The sequence below is a fragment of the Mustela lutreola genome, chromosome 4, assembly GCF_030435805.1.
Source record: "Mustela lutreola isolate mMusLut2 chromosome 4, mMusLut2.pri, whole genome shotgun sequence".
Taxonomy (NCBI): domain Eukaryota; kingdom Metazoa; phylum Chordata; class Mammalia; order Carnivora; family Mustelidae; genus Mustela; species Mustela lutreola.
In genome coordinates this window covers 111,964,641-111,980,363 of record NC_081293.1, presented here as the reverse complement: position 1 = coordinate 111,980,363, position 15,723 = coordinate 111,964,641, and the positions used below count along the sequence as shown (strand labels likewise).

Genomic DNA, 15,723 nt, shown 5'->3' with positions numbered 1-15,723 from the left:
CTCCGCCATACCCCCAGCACCAACACGGCACTTGGCACAAAGAAGGTATCAACTAAAGGCATGCTGGAGAAAGGAATGAGCTCCTAGGAAATACGGAGGCGATCAGAAATGAACAAACCTTCTGGAATGTGGCAGAGATTCTTCCTGGCATTTGTCTAAGATGCTGTCGGCTTCGCCCCCAAACCGTCTCCTCCTTTTTGCTTTCGAGCGGCCGCGAGCACGTACCTTTCACAGTTGTGCCCCGTGGTGTAGTCCTGGCAGCCCAGGCAGGCCCCCGTCGCTGCGTCGCAGTCCTCGGCATGGCCGTTACACCGGCAGGGCTGGCAGCTTGGGAAGCCCCAATACCCGGGCAGGCACCGGTCACACTGCCGAGCGTACACGCCCTGGAAACACTGGCACTGGCCAGTGACGGGGTGGCAGAAGGCGTGGACGGATCCTTGCAGGTGGCACTCACAAGCTGAAGAAAGAGGCAACCGTGGAACCGCCTTGAGAAACTCCTTTGGTGCAAACGCGCCCCGGAGAGAAGCACCCTGCTGCCCGGATCAGGAGGCCTAGGGCTCGGGCAATCATCTGTGGGGCGACATCCCACCTCCCGAAGCCACGGAACCCACAGGTGTTTCTCAGATTCACTCCAGTGAACACGTGATGGTTCTGATTAACCTACGTTTGCAGCCACTGGGGCCAAAGCCAAAGGTGCCAGGAGCGCATCTGTCACAGGTTCTTCCAACCACGTTCGGCCGGCACTGGCACTGGCCTCCGTTGGGGTCGCAGACGGAACTCAATGAGCCCTGGGGGTCGCATTCACAAGCTGCAGGGAGAGAGAAGCCAGAACTCGTGACACGGAGCAGCCGATCCCGGGAGAGAATGGAGCACAGGGAGTCACATGGGCTCTGAACCAGACTGCCCCTTTCCTGGGACTTGCTTGGATCGTCCCTCTTTACTGCCTTGGCTCATTCAGAATTCCTGCTTAAAATAATGTCATCCCCACAGAGAAAGGGGGAAAATGTTCCATGCTCATGGATTGGAAGAACAAATATTGTTAAAGTGTCTGTGCTGCCCAGAGCAATCTACACATTCAATGCAATCCCTATCAAAATACCATCGACATTTTTCACAGAGCTGGAACAAATAATCCTAAAATTTGTATGGAACCAGAAAAGATCCCGAATAGTCAAAGGATTGTTGAAAAAGAAAACCAAAGCTGATGGCATCACAATTCTGGACTTCAAGCTCTATTACAAAGCTGTAGTCATCAAGACAGTATGGTACTAGCATAAAAACAGACACATAGATCAATGGAACAGAATAGAGAGCCCAGAAATAGACCCTCAACACTATGGTCAACTAATCTTTAACAAAGCAGAAAAGAATGCCCAATAGAAAAAAGACAGTCTCTTCAACAAATGGTGTTGGGAGAATTGGACAGCCACATGCAGAAAAATGAAACTGGACCATTTCCTTATACCACACATGACACACGAAAATAGACTCAAAATGGATGAAAGACCTAAATGTGATACAGGAATCCATCAAAATCCTAGAGGAGAACATAGGCAGCAAACTCTGTGACCTCTGCCACAGCAAATTCTTGCTAGACAGGTCTCCAAAGGCAAAGGAAGCAAGAGCAAAAATGAACTGTTGGAATTTCATCAAGATAAAAAGCTTCTGCACATCAAAGGAACCAGTTAACAAAACCAAAAGACAATGGACTGAACGGGAGAAGATATTTCCAAATGACATATCAGATAAATGGCTAGTATCCAAAATCTAAAAAGAACTTATCAAACTCAACACCCAAAGAACAAATAATTCAATCAAGAAATGGGCAGAGGACATGAACAGACATTTCTGCAAAGAAGACATTCAGATGGCCAACAAACTCATGAAAAAGTGCTCCACATCACTCAGCGTCAGGGAAATACAAATCAAAACCACAATGAGATATCACCTCACACCAGTCAGAATGGCTAAAATTAACAAGCCAGGAAACAACAGATGTTGACAAGGATACGGAGAAAGGGGAACCCTCCTACACTGTTGGTGGGAATGCAAGCTGGTATAGCCACCCTGGAAAACATCATGGAGGTTCCTCAAAGAGTTGAAAATAGAACTGCCCTATGACCCAGCAATTGCACTACTGGGTATTTACCCTAAAGATACAAATGTAGTGATCCAAAGGGGCATGTGCACCCAATGTTTATAGCAGCAATGTCCACAATAGCCAAACTATGGAAAGAGCCCAGATGTCCACCAACAGATGAAAGGATAAAGATGTGGTATATATACACAAAATAGAATACTATGCAGCCATCAAAAAAATGAAATCTTCCATTTGCAATGATATGGAGGGAACTAGAGGGTATTATGCTGAGTGAAATAATCAGAGAAAGACAATTATCACTTGATCTCACTGATATTTGTAATTTAAAAAACAAAACAGAGGATCATAGAAGGAGAGAGAAAAAAAATAAAACAAGACAAAACCAGAAATGGAGATTAATTATAAGAGACTCTTAAGAATAGGAAACAAGGGAGGGGGGTAGGGAGAGGAGGGTGGGGTTATGGACACTGGGGAAGGTATGTACTATGGTGAGTGCTGTGAAGTGTGTAAACCTGGTGATTCACAATTCTGTACCCCTGGGGCTAATAATACATTATATGTTAATTAAAAAAATTAAAAAATACTTTTCATACAATGACTTATAAATAAAATCTGTACCATTAAAAAGACAATATGCAAAAAAAAGAATAGGAAACAAACTGAGGGTTGTTGGAGGGGAGGGGTTTGGGGGGGTGGGGTTACTGGGTGATGGACATTAAGGAGGGCACGTGATAAAATGAGCACTGGGTAGAAGACTGATGAATCACAGACCTACCTCTGAAACCAATTATATGCTAATTAATCGAATTTAAATCTAATAAATAAATAAATAAATAAATAGCATCCCTATGATGGGTGGGGAGGAAGCAACAGGAGATGGGAGTTGGCAGATTAAAGCAGCTTCTCTCCAAAGGAGGTCATTAAGATTTTCTACCCTTGCCTTCAAAGTTCAACTTGCACAGGACCTTAGACAAAAGCCCAGGGACATTTGAGAGGCGTCTGATCTTTCAATGAGAAAAGCAAACTTCAGTTTTTGCTGATGCTCCCGGATTCTATCCCAACTCCCCACCTTCCTGGCTTTGCCCCTAGTCCCTGTTGTGATTGCATTTTAAAAAGTTTTTCTTATTTAAATTCAATGTACTTAACACATACTGTATTATTAGTTTCAGAGGTAGGGGTCAGTGATTCATCAGTCTCATAAAACACCCAGTGCTCCTCACATCACGTGCCCTCCTTAATGCCCATCACCCAATTACCCCATTCTCCCACCCCCCACCCCTCCAGCAACCCTCTGTTTGTTTCCTACAGTTAGGAGTCTCTTATGGTTTGCCACCCTCCCTGGTTCCATCTTATTTTTCCTTTCCTTCCCCTATGTGACTACATTTTCAATGGTGCTCTATCACTAAAATATTCTTTAAAAACGAAAAAGGCAAACTGTGGTCACCACCGGTCTTGCACAGAGCTACAGGGCACGCCTTCCCGCGTACCTCGTGATGCCAAGTACTCTTGGCCCCAAGAAAGGAGGGTCGGAAAAACCTACCCAGGCCCGTCTGGTGTAACAGGGCAGAAATGCTGAAGATTATGTTTCTGCATACGTCGGTCATTGGTGTTTTCACAACGCTTCTGCTGTTCTCCAGACATCTGTATCTCTGAAAGGTTTCCCAGGCGCTGTTGGTGACCAGCCCATCCCCTGAGCCTCCCACGGTGAAGATGTCCAGTGATTTACAGAACGGCATGAGAACGAGCTGTGAAGGATCAAGAACAGCAAAGAGCTCTTATGGGGGGGGGGGCGGCGCGGGGTGCTGTGTCGTCAACTACAGCAAGTCAATGCATCAAAGCCCCAAGTGCTACTTTGACTCTGGGAAAGGAAAACATCAGACTCACTGAGTACAATGAAAACCTTTCCACTCTTAAATATTCTTGCCAGAAAACATTTAGATACACCTTACATCGTCTGGTGGCTTTTGGAAGACTGATTTTAAGATTTTCTTTACTTCCACAAACAAATCGCTTGAGTAAATCCTTTCAGAAGGTAGAGTTTTTATTAAAATAAATAAGCCAAGTGGCTTTGGAGGCAAGAGAAAAATGATCGTGCCTAACTTGTCCATGTTTTACCCCCTCCATAAAACCCTCTGGAGAAGCAGATGAACACTCTCCGCCCATGCCTTCCCCCATGACCTTCACTTCAGAAATGACCTTGCACTTACAGAATCGATGAGTGTGTAAGGACTCTCCACGTCGCTATCGGAGGACGTGTACTGGGGCAGTTCCAACCTCACGGTGTAGTTTACACCCTTCTCAAAGCACACGGGGCGTGGAAGGACAACATACCTGCCCCCAAAGGAAAGGGAAAAATACCAACGCCAAGTCAACGTTTCGGTATCCAATCAACCCATCCCTCCGTCAAAGGTCTATGCAGATCACAGCAAAAGTAGAAAGGCAATGGTCCGTGTTCGGCTCCAGTTCTGAAATGCTAACAGGACGACTCGCAAGGCAAGGGACCAGAAAAAATATAATAATCTGCCCATTCATTCCATGAGCTGCAAACGAGCATCACACTGACCTCGAGCCGGGCGACAAGGACACCACCTGGTTGTCATCATCGGGAATAGTGTTACCGCATCGGCTGCTGGCTGGGATCTTTCCAGGTCGCTGCACTGTGATGACAGCTTTTTCCCAGTGGTCGGGGAGCTAGAGTAAGAGACAAGCCATCAAAGGAACATCCGCACTGGCCCGCTGCTGCCTGTGTATAAGGACCTCTCCCAACCGATCATTTGCCAAGTTTTAAATGAAAAACACTCACTTGCATTTCCCTTCTCTCTTTCTCATTTCCTCTGCTTTGGCCCCTGCTTCAGCCCTAATCTTGTCTCACTTGGACACCTAACAGCTTCCCTGCTCTCCTTGCCTTTCCCAGGGCCCTCTCTGGCCATCAGGCAGCACAGCTCCAATCAGAAGGATCCCCTGCCCCAAACCCTATAATACAGCGTCCAGGCTCATGTGTTGATCCCAGCATTCTTGCAACAGCATCTCCAACGATGCCCTTAGCCAGCCACGAGGACGCACTCCCAAAACCTTCTCCCCCTGCTCACGCCGTTCCTCACTTCCTTTGGTGTCAAAATTCCATCTCTGTTCTCAGGCTTAGAAATCATTCTTTATGGGATGTTTTGGCAGCATCTGGCGCAGCTGGGTTGGTGTAAGAGGCAGGACTGTCCGCATCTCTGCCCTTGCCTTTTCCACCTTTTATTAAAGGTGGAGCACTCGTCTGAGCCTGGGGGCTGTGCAGGCCGTGAGGTCAAGCAGAGCGTCTGACACGTTCTGCTCACCTCCTCAGGTCTCAGCAAGGCTGAGAGCCTCATGAGGGGTCACTAAAGGCTTATGAAACTGAATTTGAGAAAAATGTCCATTTTTGCTTCCCTGGGGGATAGAAAGTCAGAGAGGCTCCTCTATTCTAATGCAAACTCCGAATCTCACAAAAACTGCATCCATTGTCAGAAGAGATTTCTACCACCCCTGCTAGTCCCTGGAAGGTTTACCTGTGGTTCGTAGCGAATTATGATGTCATACTCCATGGAATATGGTATGTTGTCAATGAAAAACTCCAAATAAGCCCCTTCGGGCACTCGGACGAAGCCTGCTCCGGTCCAGGAAGGAATCCTGTCCTGGATGTACTGCCGCTCCACTATGCTGACCCCCTGAGGACAAGGGAAAATGGCTTTCCAGGAAATGTAACAGTTAAAGAAATCTGAAGTCACCCCAAGGTCAAAACTATAGTCATTCTACCTATTTTTTGCAGTCAAATTTACTTGGTAGAGGGTACAAGTTTTGAGGCATAAAGAGGATATAGGTTACTTCTTGGTTTTCTGGTTGGGGTAGTCTTGGGACCTCGGAGACGGGACTCAAAGGCTTGGGAGACACCTTCTAGGATAGAGCCAGGAATGAGCATAAAGAAAGGAGAGAGAACGTCCCAAACACTTTGTAAGCAAGCTGAGGAGTGACGAGCTACTTCCCAGATTTTCTACAAGGCTAGTCCTGTATCTGGTAGACGTGCTCACCCCCTCACTGTGTTCATCTCAAACTCCAAGTACAACTGAAGAAACATCAGATCATCACGAGGGCTCCCTACTGAGGAGTTGATTCTGATTGTCAGGGAGACTGAAGATTGACCAATTTCAGGTAACTCGAGCACGCCTTTGAGTTTGCTCACAGATCACGGATAACCACTGTGATCAGTCACCTCCAAAGACCAAGTTCTTCATTCTCTATACATATGAGTGTTTGGATCTACCCTTCGGGAAGTTTATTACCCTGCCTTCAGATCTGGTCTGGCTTTGCGACTTCTGACCAACACAACGTGAGAAAATGACCTTCCGAAACTCTGGAACCTAGGCTTTAAGAGACCTGGTGGTTTCTCTTGCCTCCTTCTTGGAAGCCAGATGCCGTGCTGTGAGGGAGCTCAGGGTGGCTACTTGGGGGGGCCTGAGGCGGGGGGCGGTATGTGGTGGAAAATGCCCAGCCTGCCTCTAGCTGCTTTGGCCACCCTGCTGACATGCTATGGGTACCTTTGAAGCCACTACATTTTGGGATGGCTGCTTACACAGCGATGGAACTCCCATCTGAGTATTTACCCTATGACATCAACAGTAACTTCGGAGCACAAGTGGAGGAGTGAAAGAATGAAAAAATAAGCACCCCCCCCAAAAAAAACCCACTGAAAGCCTCATCAGTGAAACTTTCAAAGTCTCTTTGTGAGTTACAGATTTACCCAGCTTTAAATAGCACTGTTCTCAAAAAGGCACGGTCCCCATCCTGTCAAGAGCTATAAAAATGCTTTGTAAATGGACTCTTTAAAACACTTGCATACGCTATGACTGCCCCCTCCCACCGATCCCAGCTTCTCCCATCTGCCCGGCACCCCCCTACTTACAGGCCCAAAGTTGGCTTCTTCTGCTTCGTAGATGTAGTGATCCAAGGTGGTGAAGTAGTACCCAGACTCCATCTCATTGCACTGGCGCCCGATGACGTGGGGGCGGCACGCGCACTGGCCTGACTCTGCCGAGCAGCTGGGTGGGGGGAGGGACAGCAAAGCAAGTCAGCGGGGCCACCAGGTTTGAGTGAAGCCACCTGACACAGTTCTGCATTTTCTCCTAAACATCAAATGGCTGAAATATGCATGTAGGGTTTTCTTATTTTTTCACTAAAACAAATACATGGGGGGAAAAAAAAAAAAAACAACTCCTACCTCTGACTTAATTGCAAAGTCTACAGCTGAAAGCTCCCCGTGACCTGGTCTTTTCAGTTTTGTCTTGCTGGTCTTTCTTCACTATGCTCCATCCCCGCCATACTGAGGTTTTTCTGTGGATGCCGCCTACGTTCTTGCTTTGCTCTTTTATATCTTTTGCCAGATTTCCAACTGCAATCTCGTTCCTGGGCCTCAGACCCAAAGACCCAACTTCTAGAAGGTCCGTGCCGACTTAGCAGTCCCTGACGTTAAAGACAGATCCCAAAGGGCAACGACCAACTGCTGCCTCTATTCTCTGCTGGGGACAGAACCCTGTCAGCCAGTAACTTGACCAAGGCAGAAGCCTTGAAGTTATTCTCTGGGATCTTTCATAGCTAAGCAGGAACCCAGTTCTGTGACTTCACAGCCCGGCCTCTAGGGCTTCTCCTCCCACTTCCCACGGGCTATGCCGTACCTTCCTTCATTCTCATATTCACAGTAAAACCGGCTGCAGCCTCTCGTCAGTGTCCTTGTGGCTGAGGTTCCAACTTTACAACCTGGACCACCACCGTCCACACAGTGAGCTGCCCTAATGACCTTCCTAAGATGCACCAACTGCATCACTTCCTGGCCTCGAGCAGGGGCACCAGGCTTCACAGTCTGGCCCTTCTCTGCCTTTCTAACTCCCCCTCTCCCCTCACTTCTCCAACTCCAACCATATGGAACGGTTATGGTTTCTCCAATGCACGCGGGGGTGGGGGGGGCTGTGGACCCTTCCCTTGGCTTATGTCATTCCTGCAGCCTTGAATACCCTTGTCCCCCATTCACTTAGCAAAGAGCCACCTGTCCTTTCAAGACTCGGCTCACAAAGAACTCTGCTGTGGCCTCTCCTGACCATCACTCTCCATCCCACAGAACGAGCCCCCTACTCTTTTGCACCACCTCCTCTGTGCAGGAGGAACATTGTGGTTACAACACGTACGACACAACCTGTCACATACTAGTTGCTCGTGGAAGCTGAGGGGTTGTGTTTCAAACCCTACTGGCCTTTCAAAGCCCAGCCCAGCATTCAGCCCTTCCGTGGAGTCGCCTTTGGTTTCTGCTACCCTCGAGTGGTGCCTTCTGAGGGCTCTGCTACTCTTTATCTGTATTGTTAAGACATTTATTGCTTTCTCTCTCGTAGTGTAACCACTGACAGACCTGCCTGACTTGCCGCTAGACAGCAAATTGCTTCAAAGTTCGGACTGTGCCTCCCTTACCTCAGTTGGGCCCTTCATACCCTCGTGGGGTCTGGCCCAGTGCACACAGCGCACTCAAACACTGACTGAACAAATAAATGCACGAAGGATACACATTCTGAATAAAAAATATTAAAAAAAAAAAAGAAAAATAGGAGATTCATGCAAAAGGAAGAACTTTAACTAAACACATGGTTTCAGGTAATAAAGTCTTCTGGATAGACTTAACATACTCATTTTATTCTCAGCCTATGTCTCTTTTTCGGTGAGTCCAAGGTAAAACCAAATTTATGCACCCATTCTTACTTCATTCAAGTCAAGACGGGGTTTGGAATTGTTACATTAAACCCGTTCCCAGTGTTCAGATTTTTTCCTCATCCCAAAGCCCATTTGAACCAAGTCTCCAAGGCAAGTTACAACCCTTGGAAGACAGAACGCTCCAAGGTATTTTACCAATGTCCCCCCCTGCCCCTCAGCCCTCCCACAGCCCCAGCCAAGTCTTCCTCCCACAGATCACGTGAATGGCTCCTACCAAACAGGACTACGAGCGCTTCACACTCCAGAGCCAATTCCCAGAGGACACATCTTGCTGCAAGGGGCAACTAGCCCTCTTGGGGCACAGTCCACCCACCAAAGCCATTTTCCAAAGCTCAGGCATCAGACATCCCATCCTATGAGCAAAAGAAAATCCTTCTTTCCTCCCCAGCAGACGCTTCCTGAGGGAACACACGTGTACAAATAGCAACCACCGAAGAAGGAAGCAACCAGACTCTGCACACGGCAACAGCAGACAGCACGCAAGTGAAGGGGACCGTACCGACGACACGCGGACGCCCGATTCTGAATTCTGAAGGTGAGACAACTCACGAGAACCCAGTCACGTGAGAGGAGCTCCCGTAACACCTGTCCTGGCCATCGCAGGCCGCTCTGTGTCCACAGCGGGAAGGATGGTCTCCGACAGGCCCGCCGCCTCCTGGATGCCTGCACCCCGAGCAAATGTGTTCCTGTGGCTTCCCCTGGCCCTGGACACCTGCCTGTGCGCTTCCTGCCACTTCCTTCCAGCCCTGCCTGTGCGCTTCCTGCCACCAAGGGGCCATTCCCCTGGCTGGCCCACCTGTCTTCTCTGCCTCGCCTCCGTCCCCAGCTGCTTGTCACCCCTCCTGCTCACATTCCCTCAGCTCTGCTATTTGTCAGATATAAAGATCTTCTGATTTGGGCTGAGCCGTGACCTTCCCTGTCCTTTCTCCTCGATACCCACGTCTTGCTTCACGATGTCTCTGCCCTCAGCAGTGTCCTCTCGCTGTCACGGTGGCCGCTATCACGGAACAGCATGTCATGCCATGCCTGTCACTCCGGCAGCCGCCCCGCGGGCCTCTCACGCTCTTCTCCCCGCTGCCCCGTCCAGCCCGCCAGTCCAGTGCGGCTGCCGGCATTTCATCAAAACCCACAGCTGTTTCTTCTCTGCTTTTACCAAGTCGTGATGCCTCTGCCTGGTTGCCAGCAGCCTCGACAACCCACCCTCTGAAAACCACAGCGGCGCTTTCTGCTGCCACCCTTTGCCTCCGGATGAGCCCCAGGGCTCGTCGCCGTCCCTTGCGAATACTGACCCTTGTGAATCCTGACCGAGCAAACGCTGGGCTTCCTGCTGTCAGCACGCTCACATTTTAGTCCGTTGTCCATTTTCCTCTGAATCAATCCTTCTTTGGTAACTCCATTATTTTGAAAGGATACGGGGAAAGAAAAACGAGGGGGGAAATAGTCCCTGACCTCGAGACCTTACCCTCTAACTGGGGACATAAACGGTCAAGCAACCGAGCACGACAACAAAGCCAAACGCAGTGAGTGCCGAAACAGAGCCACCAGCAAAGTTCTCAGGCTGCCAGGGAACCACTGTTTACCTCCTTGGGTGACCCCTTGGGGGACTGAAGAGCAGTCACGGAAGCCACGCTCCCAAGGTGGCAGAAGATCGTGACAGATCTTCAGGCAGAGAGAGGACAGGAATGACAGGTGCAAAGAAAGGTCCTGGGGGACTGTGAGTGGAGCTGGTCACAGTCAGACCAGGTCTTGACCATGTGCCACACGCATTCCATCTCTGGGCCTTCACCCGTCTCCCTCTTCCCAGCTAGAAGGCCCTCTTGCCTCTCCGTCCTGCCTCCCAAACCTCTCTCAGCTTTCAAAAATGAAGCTCAAATCCTACCTCCTCCCTAGAGAGAAAAGATTACAAGTAATTACCCTTCCTGTGTTCAAGTAAAAATCCTATCACATAGAAATGGTACCCTTGACAAGTTCATAGGTTCCCCACCCTAGCCCCCATACCACCAAATTTCCCTGTAACTAGATACAGATTCCAGGTGCTGGATCCAAACGATAGAACAATGACATAAGACACAATAAGTCAGACCCTGGGGCAGGCAGAATAATGGCCCCCAAAGATGTCCCCATCCTCACCCCCCAGATCTGTGGACACGTTACTTCACATGGGACCAGGGGCTTTGCTGACGGGACTGAGGTTCAGAACCTTGAGATTATCCAGGACTGCTCAATCTAATCTCATGATGACTTCAAAGTAGAAAAGGCAGGCAGAGAAGTGGGGCGGACATGAGTCTTGAGGAGGATTTGACCCACTGTGGTTGGCTTTGAACATGAAAGCTATGAGTCAAGGGATGTGGGCAGCCTTTAGAAGCAGGGAAAGGCCCCTAGCTGACAGCCAGGCTCTCAGGAACCTCATCCTACAACCAAAAGAAACTGAATTCTCCGGGCACCTGGGTGACTCAGTGGGTTAAGCGTCTGCTTCAGCTCAGGCCATGATCTCAGGGTGTTGGGATCGAGTCCTACATCGGGTTCCTTGCTCAGCAGGGAGCCTGCTTCTCCCTCTGCCCCTCCCCCTACTTGTGCATGTGCACATGCTCTCTTTGTCTGACAAATAAATAAAAATCTTAAAAAAAAAAAAAAAAGGAAGAAACTGAATTCTGCCAATTCTGCCAATGACTCCCATGAGCAGGAAAGACATTCTCCCAGAGGGCCTTCAGACAGAAACACAGCCCTGCCAACATCTTGATTTTATTCCAGTGAGACTGGCCATGTCTAACATACAGAACTGTAAGATAAGAAGCTTATGCTGTTTTAGGCCATCAAATGGAGGTAATTTACAATGTCAGCAATAAAAAACTAATACAGGCCCTATTTTTTTCTCAATGGGTGAAGGCCAAGATTATGAGGAACACAGATTTCTCATAAATGTAGAAATTAGCCATTTACTTCAAAAATTCTATTAGAAGGGAAATTCTATTTTATTTAAATAGTGATCAGTGGAGAAAATACTATATAGTTTCAACTTTTCTCTATCACTAAGACAATGGTACAAAAAAAGGGAAAAAAAAAAATCATTCCTGAGAACCACACCCTGGCCAAACACTGGTATCTCTTCTCTCTTCTCTAATTCTGATCACAAATAAACACTGGTTCCACACTGATCAGCAGTCTGTGTCATCTGTTTTGCCAGGACAGCTTCCCTCCCAAGCCTACAGCTAAGTAGAATACCTTCATAAATGTGTTCTATGCATCTCTCTCTATCCAGTCATCTCAGGAATTAACAACGGGTGAGATACCATTACCATTCAATGCACTGATGAAAATACGGAGTAACTTCTGCTCTGGTTCCCAAGTATAATAAATTTCAATTATTGAGCACCTACAAGGCCACATTGCTGAGCACAAACAGAAATGCAAAAACAAGTAAGACACAATCCCTGTCCAGAGACCTTTTAAGAGACTAACAGGGATAATACAGATCAGAATGAAGTAAGTCCTATAAGAGACGCAGAAGGAAAGGGCTGTTGAAACCTCGAGGGGGTTTGGGGACTTCAGTCCAGAAAGTAGGAGCGGTGGGCTTCCAGCCAGACTCCAGAGTTCCAAATTTAATGGATGCAGTAATTTTGAAGGATGCTATAAAATTGTTTATAGATTTCAAACATTTACGGGTATCTTGCAACCATTCTAATTTATTTATTCAAGTAGGTTACCTACTAGGCAAAGCTTCAGGAGTCTAGTATAAGTCACATTATTTAAATTAGGGCTTCTCTAAAAATATTTGAAAATTCAGATTACCTGTTAACATAATAGACACGGAATTACTGAAGTCTTATTCTACAAAAAGCCATTCAGCTCATTATACAAAACGTTCTCAAACTTCTTCCACTTTACATGGTTCTGACATTAAATTATGTCTCTGGCCAAAGTACTTAAGGATGGTCTGGGATCACAGCTAGAGACTGCTACTCCCATTCGGAATGCATATTTTGTTTTTACATCGTAGATATCTTCCTCCAATTCTTTTACTTGATCAACATTTCCTCCATATCTACTATGCATACGAGGTCGAGCAAAGGAATATCATCAGGTAGAAGACATCTGGGCATGGCTGCAACAAATCAGTCATTCAGCAGGTCTCTCCTAAGTGCCCACTGAGCACCAAGCCTTCTCCTCAGGGCTTAAAGCCTTGATTAGAACCACTATTATGCTATGGGACTCCTAGAGGAGGTCCTCGTGGGGGAAAACTGAATAGGATCACTACCAAACACTGCAGAGTCATGGCACTAGAGAATTCTCTTAAGGCTCTTTCTTTTTCCCATCAGTGATGCCATTAGATTGGGCATCTCATCAGTCATGCTAGGAAGATCAAATTCCCTGTAAAATCCTCACTAAAATGTTTTACTTCACAAACCCTCTTGATTAGCACACTCTGATTTCTATAAGTTCTTGCAGGAGACACGAGGGACAGCCCAGGGGCTCTGTGTGGGCGGATCTGAAGACAGGAAGCACGTGCGGAATAGGGAAACCGAGGAAGGGGTGTGAGGAACAGAATCCACTTATAGTAAAGGTACGTATGACACTCCTGAGCTCACGACATGAGAACCGTGCATGCCCCTTTCATCTACTCAAGGATTTTAGGAACGATGCCAGTTTTGCATCCAGCAAGCAATGACTGAAGGAAGCAGCAGGTGCTCGGGAGCCATGAAGGAAATAAGGAGAGGGGACTGCAGAAGCAGACAGCAGCTTGTCTTCCCTGCTTTTATGGAATCGTCCTGGATTCCTCCCCTCTGAAGGTTTTCTAAGAACAGAAATTCACCCTGGAGTTTCAGATCTACACGCTGTCCCGAGTACCACAGCATCCGGAATGGAACAAACCCAAATACGGAGGCCAGAGAAGAATGTTCTTGCTGCCTAAATTCCTGTTCCTTCCCAGCAGACTGCTACGGTGTTGGGAAATAATCTTGGGAGAGTCGGGCTTCTTAGTACATGGATCCTGCTTGATGAATTCAGCTTGCTGTCTCAGGGGAGAGTCAGGCCACAAGGAAACATCTGCCCATCCCCTCAGCAGCCACTTACCCTCTCTACCAGATGTTCGCAGTCTGACCCCGTTACAGAGACCCAAAGGCTCTTTGACTCAGGGGTGGTTAATTACACGCCCACAAACCTAACGTCTTTGCCAAATGTGTATCGGGATTGATCTCTGGTAGAGCCTCACGTCTCATCTCTTCAAGGGACACCAACGTGTTTCAATAATGAAAAACGATTACATGCAATTTTCACCAATAGACTTGGAAGTTGAAAAGGAAAATAAAAACCAGAAAGAAGAAGAAAATGAAAAGATTCTTAACGCAAATCAAAATGGGAGTTCATTTTCCAACTTTTTTTTTAAAGATTTACTTATTTATTTATTTGAGAGAGAAAGAAAGAGAGAGAGAGCGTGTGCATGATCGGGGGTAGGGGAGAGAAGAGGGAGAAGCAGTCTCCCCACTGAGCAGGTAGTCTGAAGTGGGGCTCGATCCCAGGACCCCAGGATCATGACCTGAGCTGAAGGCAGATACCTAACCAACTGAGCCACCCAGGTTCCCCTCTTATTTTTGTATTTTTTATTTTTTAAGTAATTTATTTCTTTGAGTAGACTCCACCCAGCCTGGGGCTCAGACCCATGACCCTGAGATCAAGAGTCAGGCACTCCACTGACTGAGCCAGCCAGGCGCCCCTCACTTTCCATCTTTGAGATTGGTGAGAAACACAAGTTTACCAACCGCTGGTGGGGTCGGAAAGGAAGGTGCTTTGGTAACCAGGTGGTAGGAAAATAAACTAACACCATCTGTCCGGAGAATAATCTGGAAACCTCTATAAAAATCAAAAGTTTTATATTTTGACTCAGCGATTCCATCCTGGGAGCCTCATCTACAGGAAAAATAGGAAATAAATTGTGGCACTTCCACACGATGGGATATCAAAAAAAAAAAACAAAAAGAGAGAGAGCGAGAGGTCGACGAACACATGCCATTAAAAAGAAAAGGGCCCGTGAATACACGTTGACATGAAAATGGATCCCGGCTAAGAAAGCAAGCCGCGGAATAGTGTGCATACAGGGAGGACTTTGTGTTTCCAAAATTGCCAGTAAAGTCAAGTGGGAAATCATGGGCTTTTTTGTGTTTGTACTTGTCTGTTATTTTTTTTTTTAACCTTACTTGTTATTTAAAAAGAAGAGGAAAGGAATTATAATTTTCAATAGGTATTCTGAGTTCTATTATTAATTTCTAGAACTTGAGAAGCTGCTAACAGTGGCACTTATAGCCATGGATCCTGGGGGGAGAAAGGGTAGAAAGCTACCTGTCTTACCCATTGGGATTTTAAAAAAAAATTTATTTATTTGACAGAAAGAGAGAGAGAGAGAGAGAGTGCACATGAGCAAGGGGAAGGGGACAGAGGGAGAAGCAGATTCCCCACTGAGCAGGGAGCCTGTTGCAGAACTAGATCCCAGGACCCTGGGATCATGACCTCAGCCCAAAGTTGACACTTAGCCATCTGAGCTAGTCAGACACCCAGGTTTTTTTTGTTTGTTTGTTTTGTTTTGTTTTGTTTTAAATTTGACAGACAGAGAGATCACAAGTAGGCAGAGAGGCAGGCAGAGAGACAGAGGGAAGCAGACTCCCTGCTGAGCTGGGAGCCTGATGCGGGACTCGATCCCAGGACCCTGAGATCATGACCTGAGCCGAAGGCATGACTTAACCCACTGAGCCACCCAGGCACCCCAGAATTTTTTTTTTTTTAAATGGGCATACGTTGTTTCCATAATTTAAAAAATACCATAAAGTCCAACACTATTAAGAACCAAGAAACAGAAA

General features: G+C 47.2%; 1 protein-coding gene and 1 long non-coding RNA gene across 4 annotated transcripts in view; one reads left to right on the top strand and one right to left on the bottom strand.

Moving 5' to 3' along the window:
* LAMB1 (laminin subunit beta 1) overlaps window positions 1-15,723 on the bottom strand; it is a 67,742-nt gene that overhangs the window by 28,047 nt on the left and 23,972 nt on the right. Inside the window, exons 14-20 of the mRNA XM_059170792.1 lie at window positions 7,026-7,161; window positions 5,635-5,793; window positions 4,665-4,792; window positions 4,309-4,432; window positions 3,642-3,846; window positions 665-808; window positions 226-457 (exon numbers count right to left, since the gene is read on the bottom strand). Coding sequence (XP_059026775.1) covers window positions 226-457; window positions 665-808; window positions 3,642-3,846; window positions 4,309-4,432; window positions 4,665-4,792; window positions 5,635-5,793; window positions 7,026-7,161 — 1,128 coding nt within the window. The remainder of the gene's footprint in view (window positions 1-225; window positions 458-664; window positions 809-3,641; window positions 3,847-4,308; window positions 4,433-4,664; window positions 4,793-5,634; window positions 5,794-7,025; window positions 7,162-15,723) is intronic.
* Window positions 5,705-9,582, top strand: LOC131829236 (uncharacterized). Of its 3 annotated transcripts, none has more exons than XR_009352782.1 (3): window positions 5,705-5,859; window positions 8,503-8,758; window positions 9,267-9,582. It is a non-coding gene; the product is annotated as an uncharacterized LOC131829236 (long non-coding RNA). The 3 variants fall into 3 exon arrangements; XR_009352784.1 differs by having other exon boundaries at window positions 9,264-9,582; XR_009352783.1 differs by having other exon boundaries at window positions 5,705-6,274.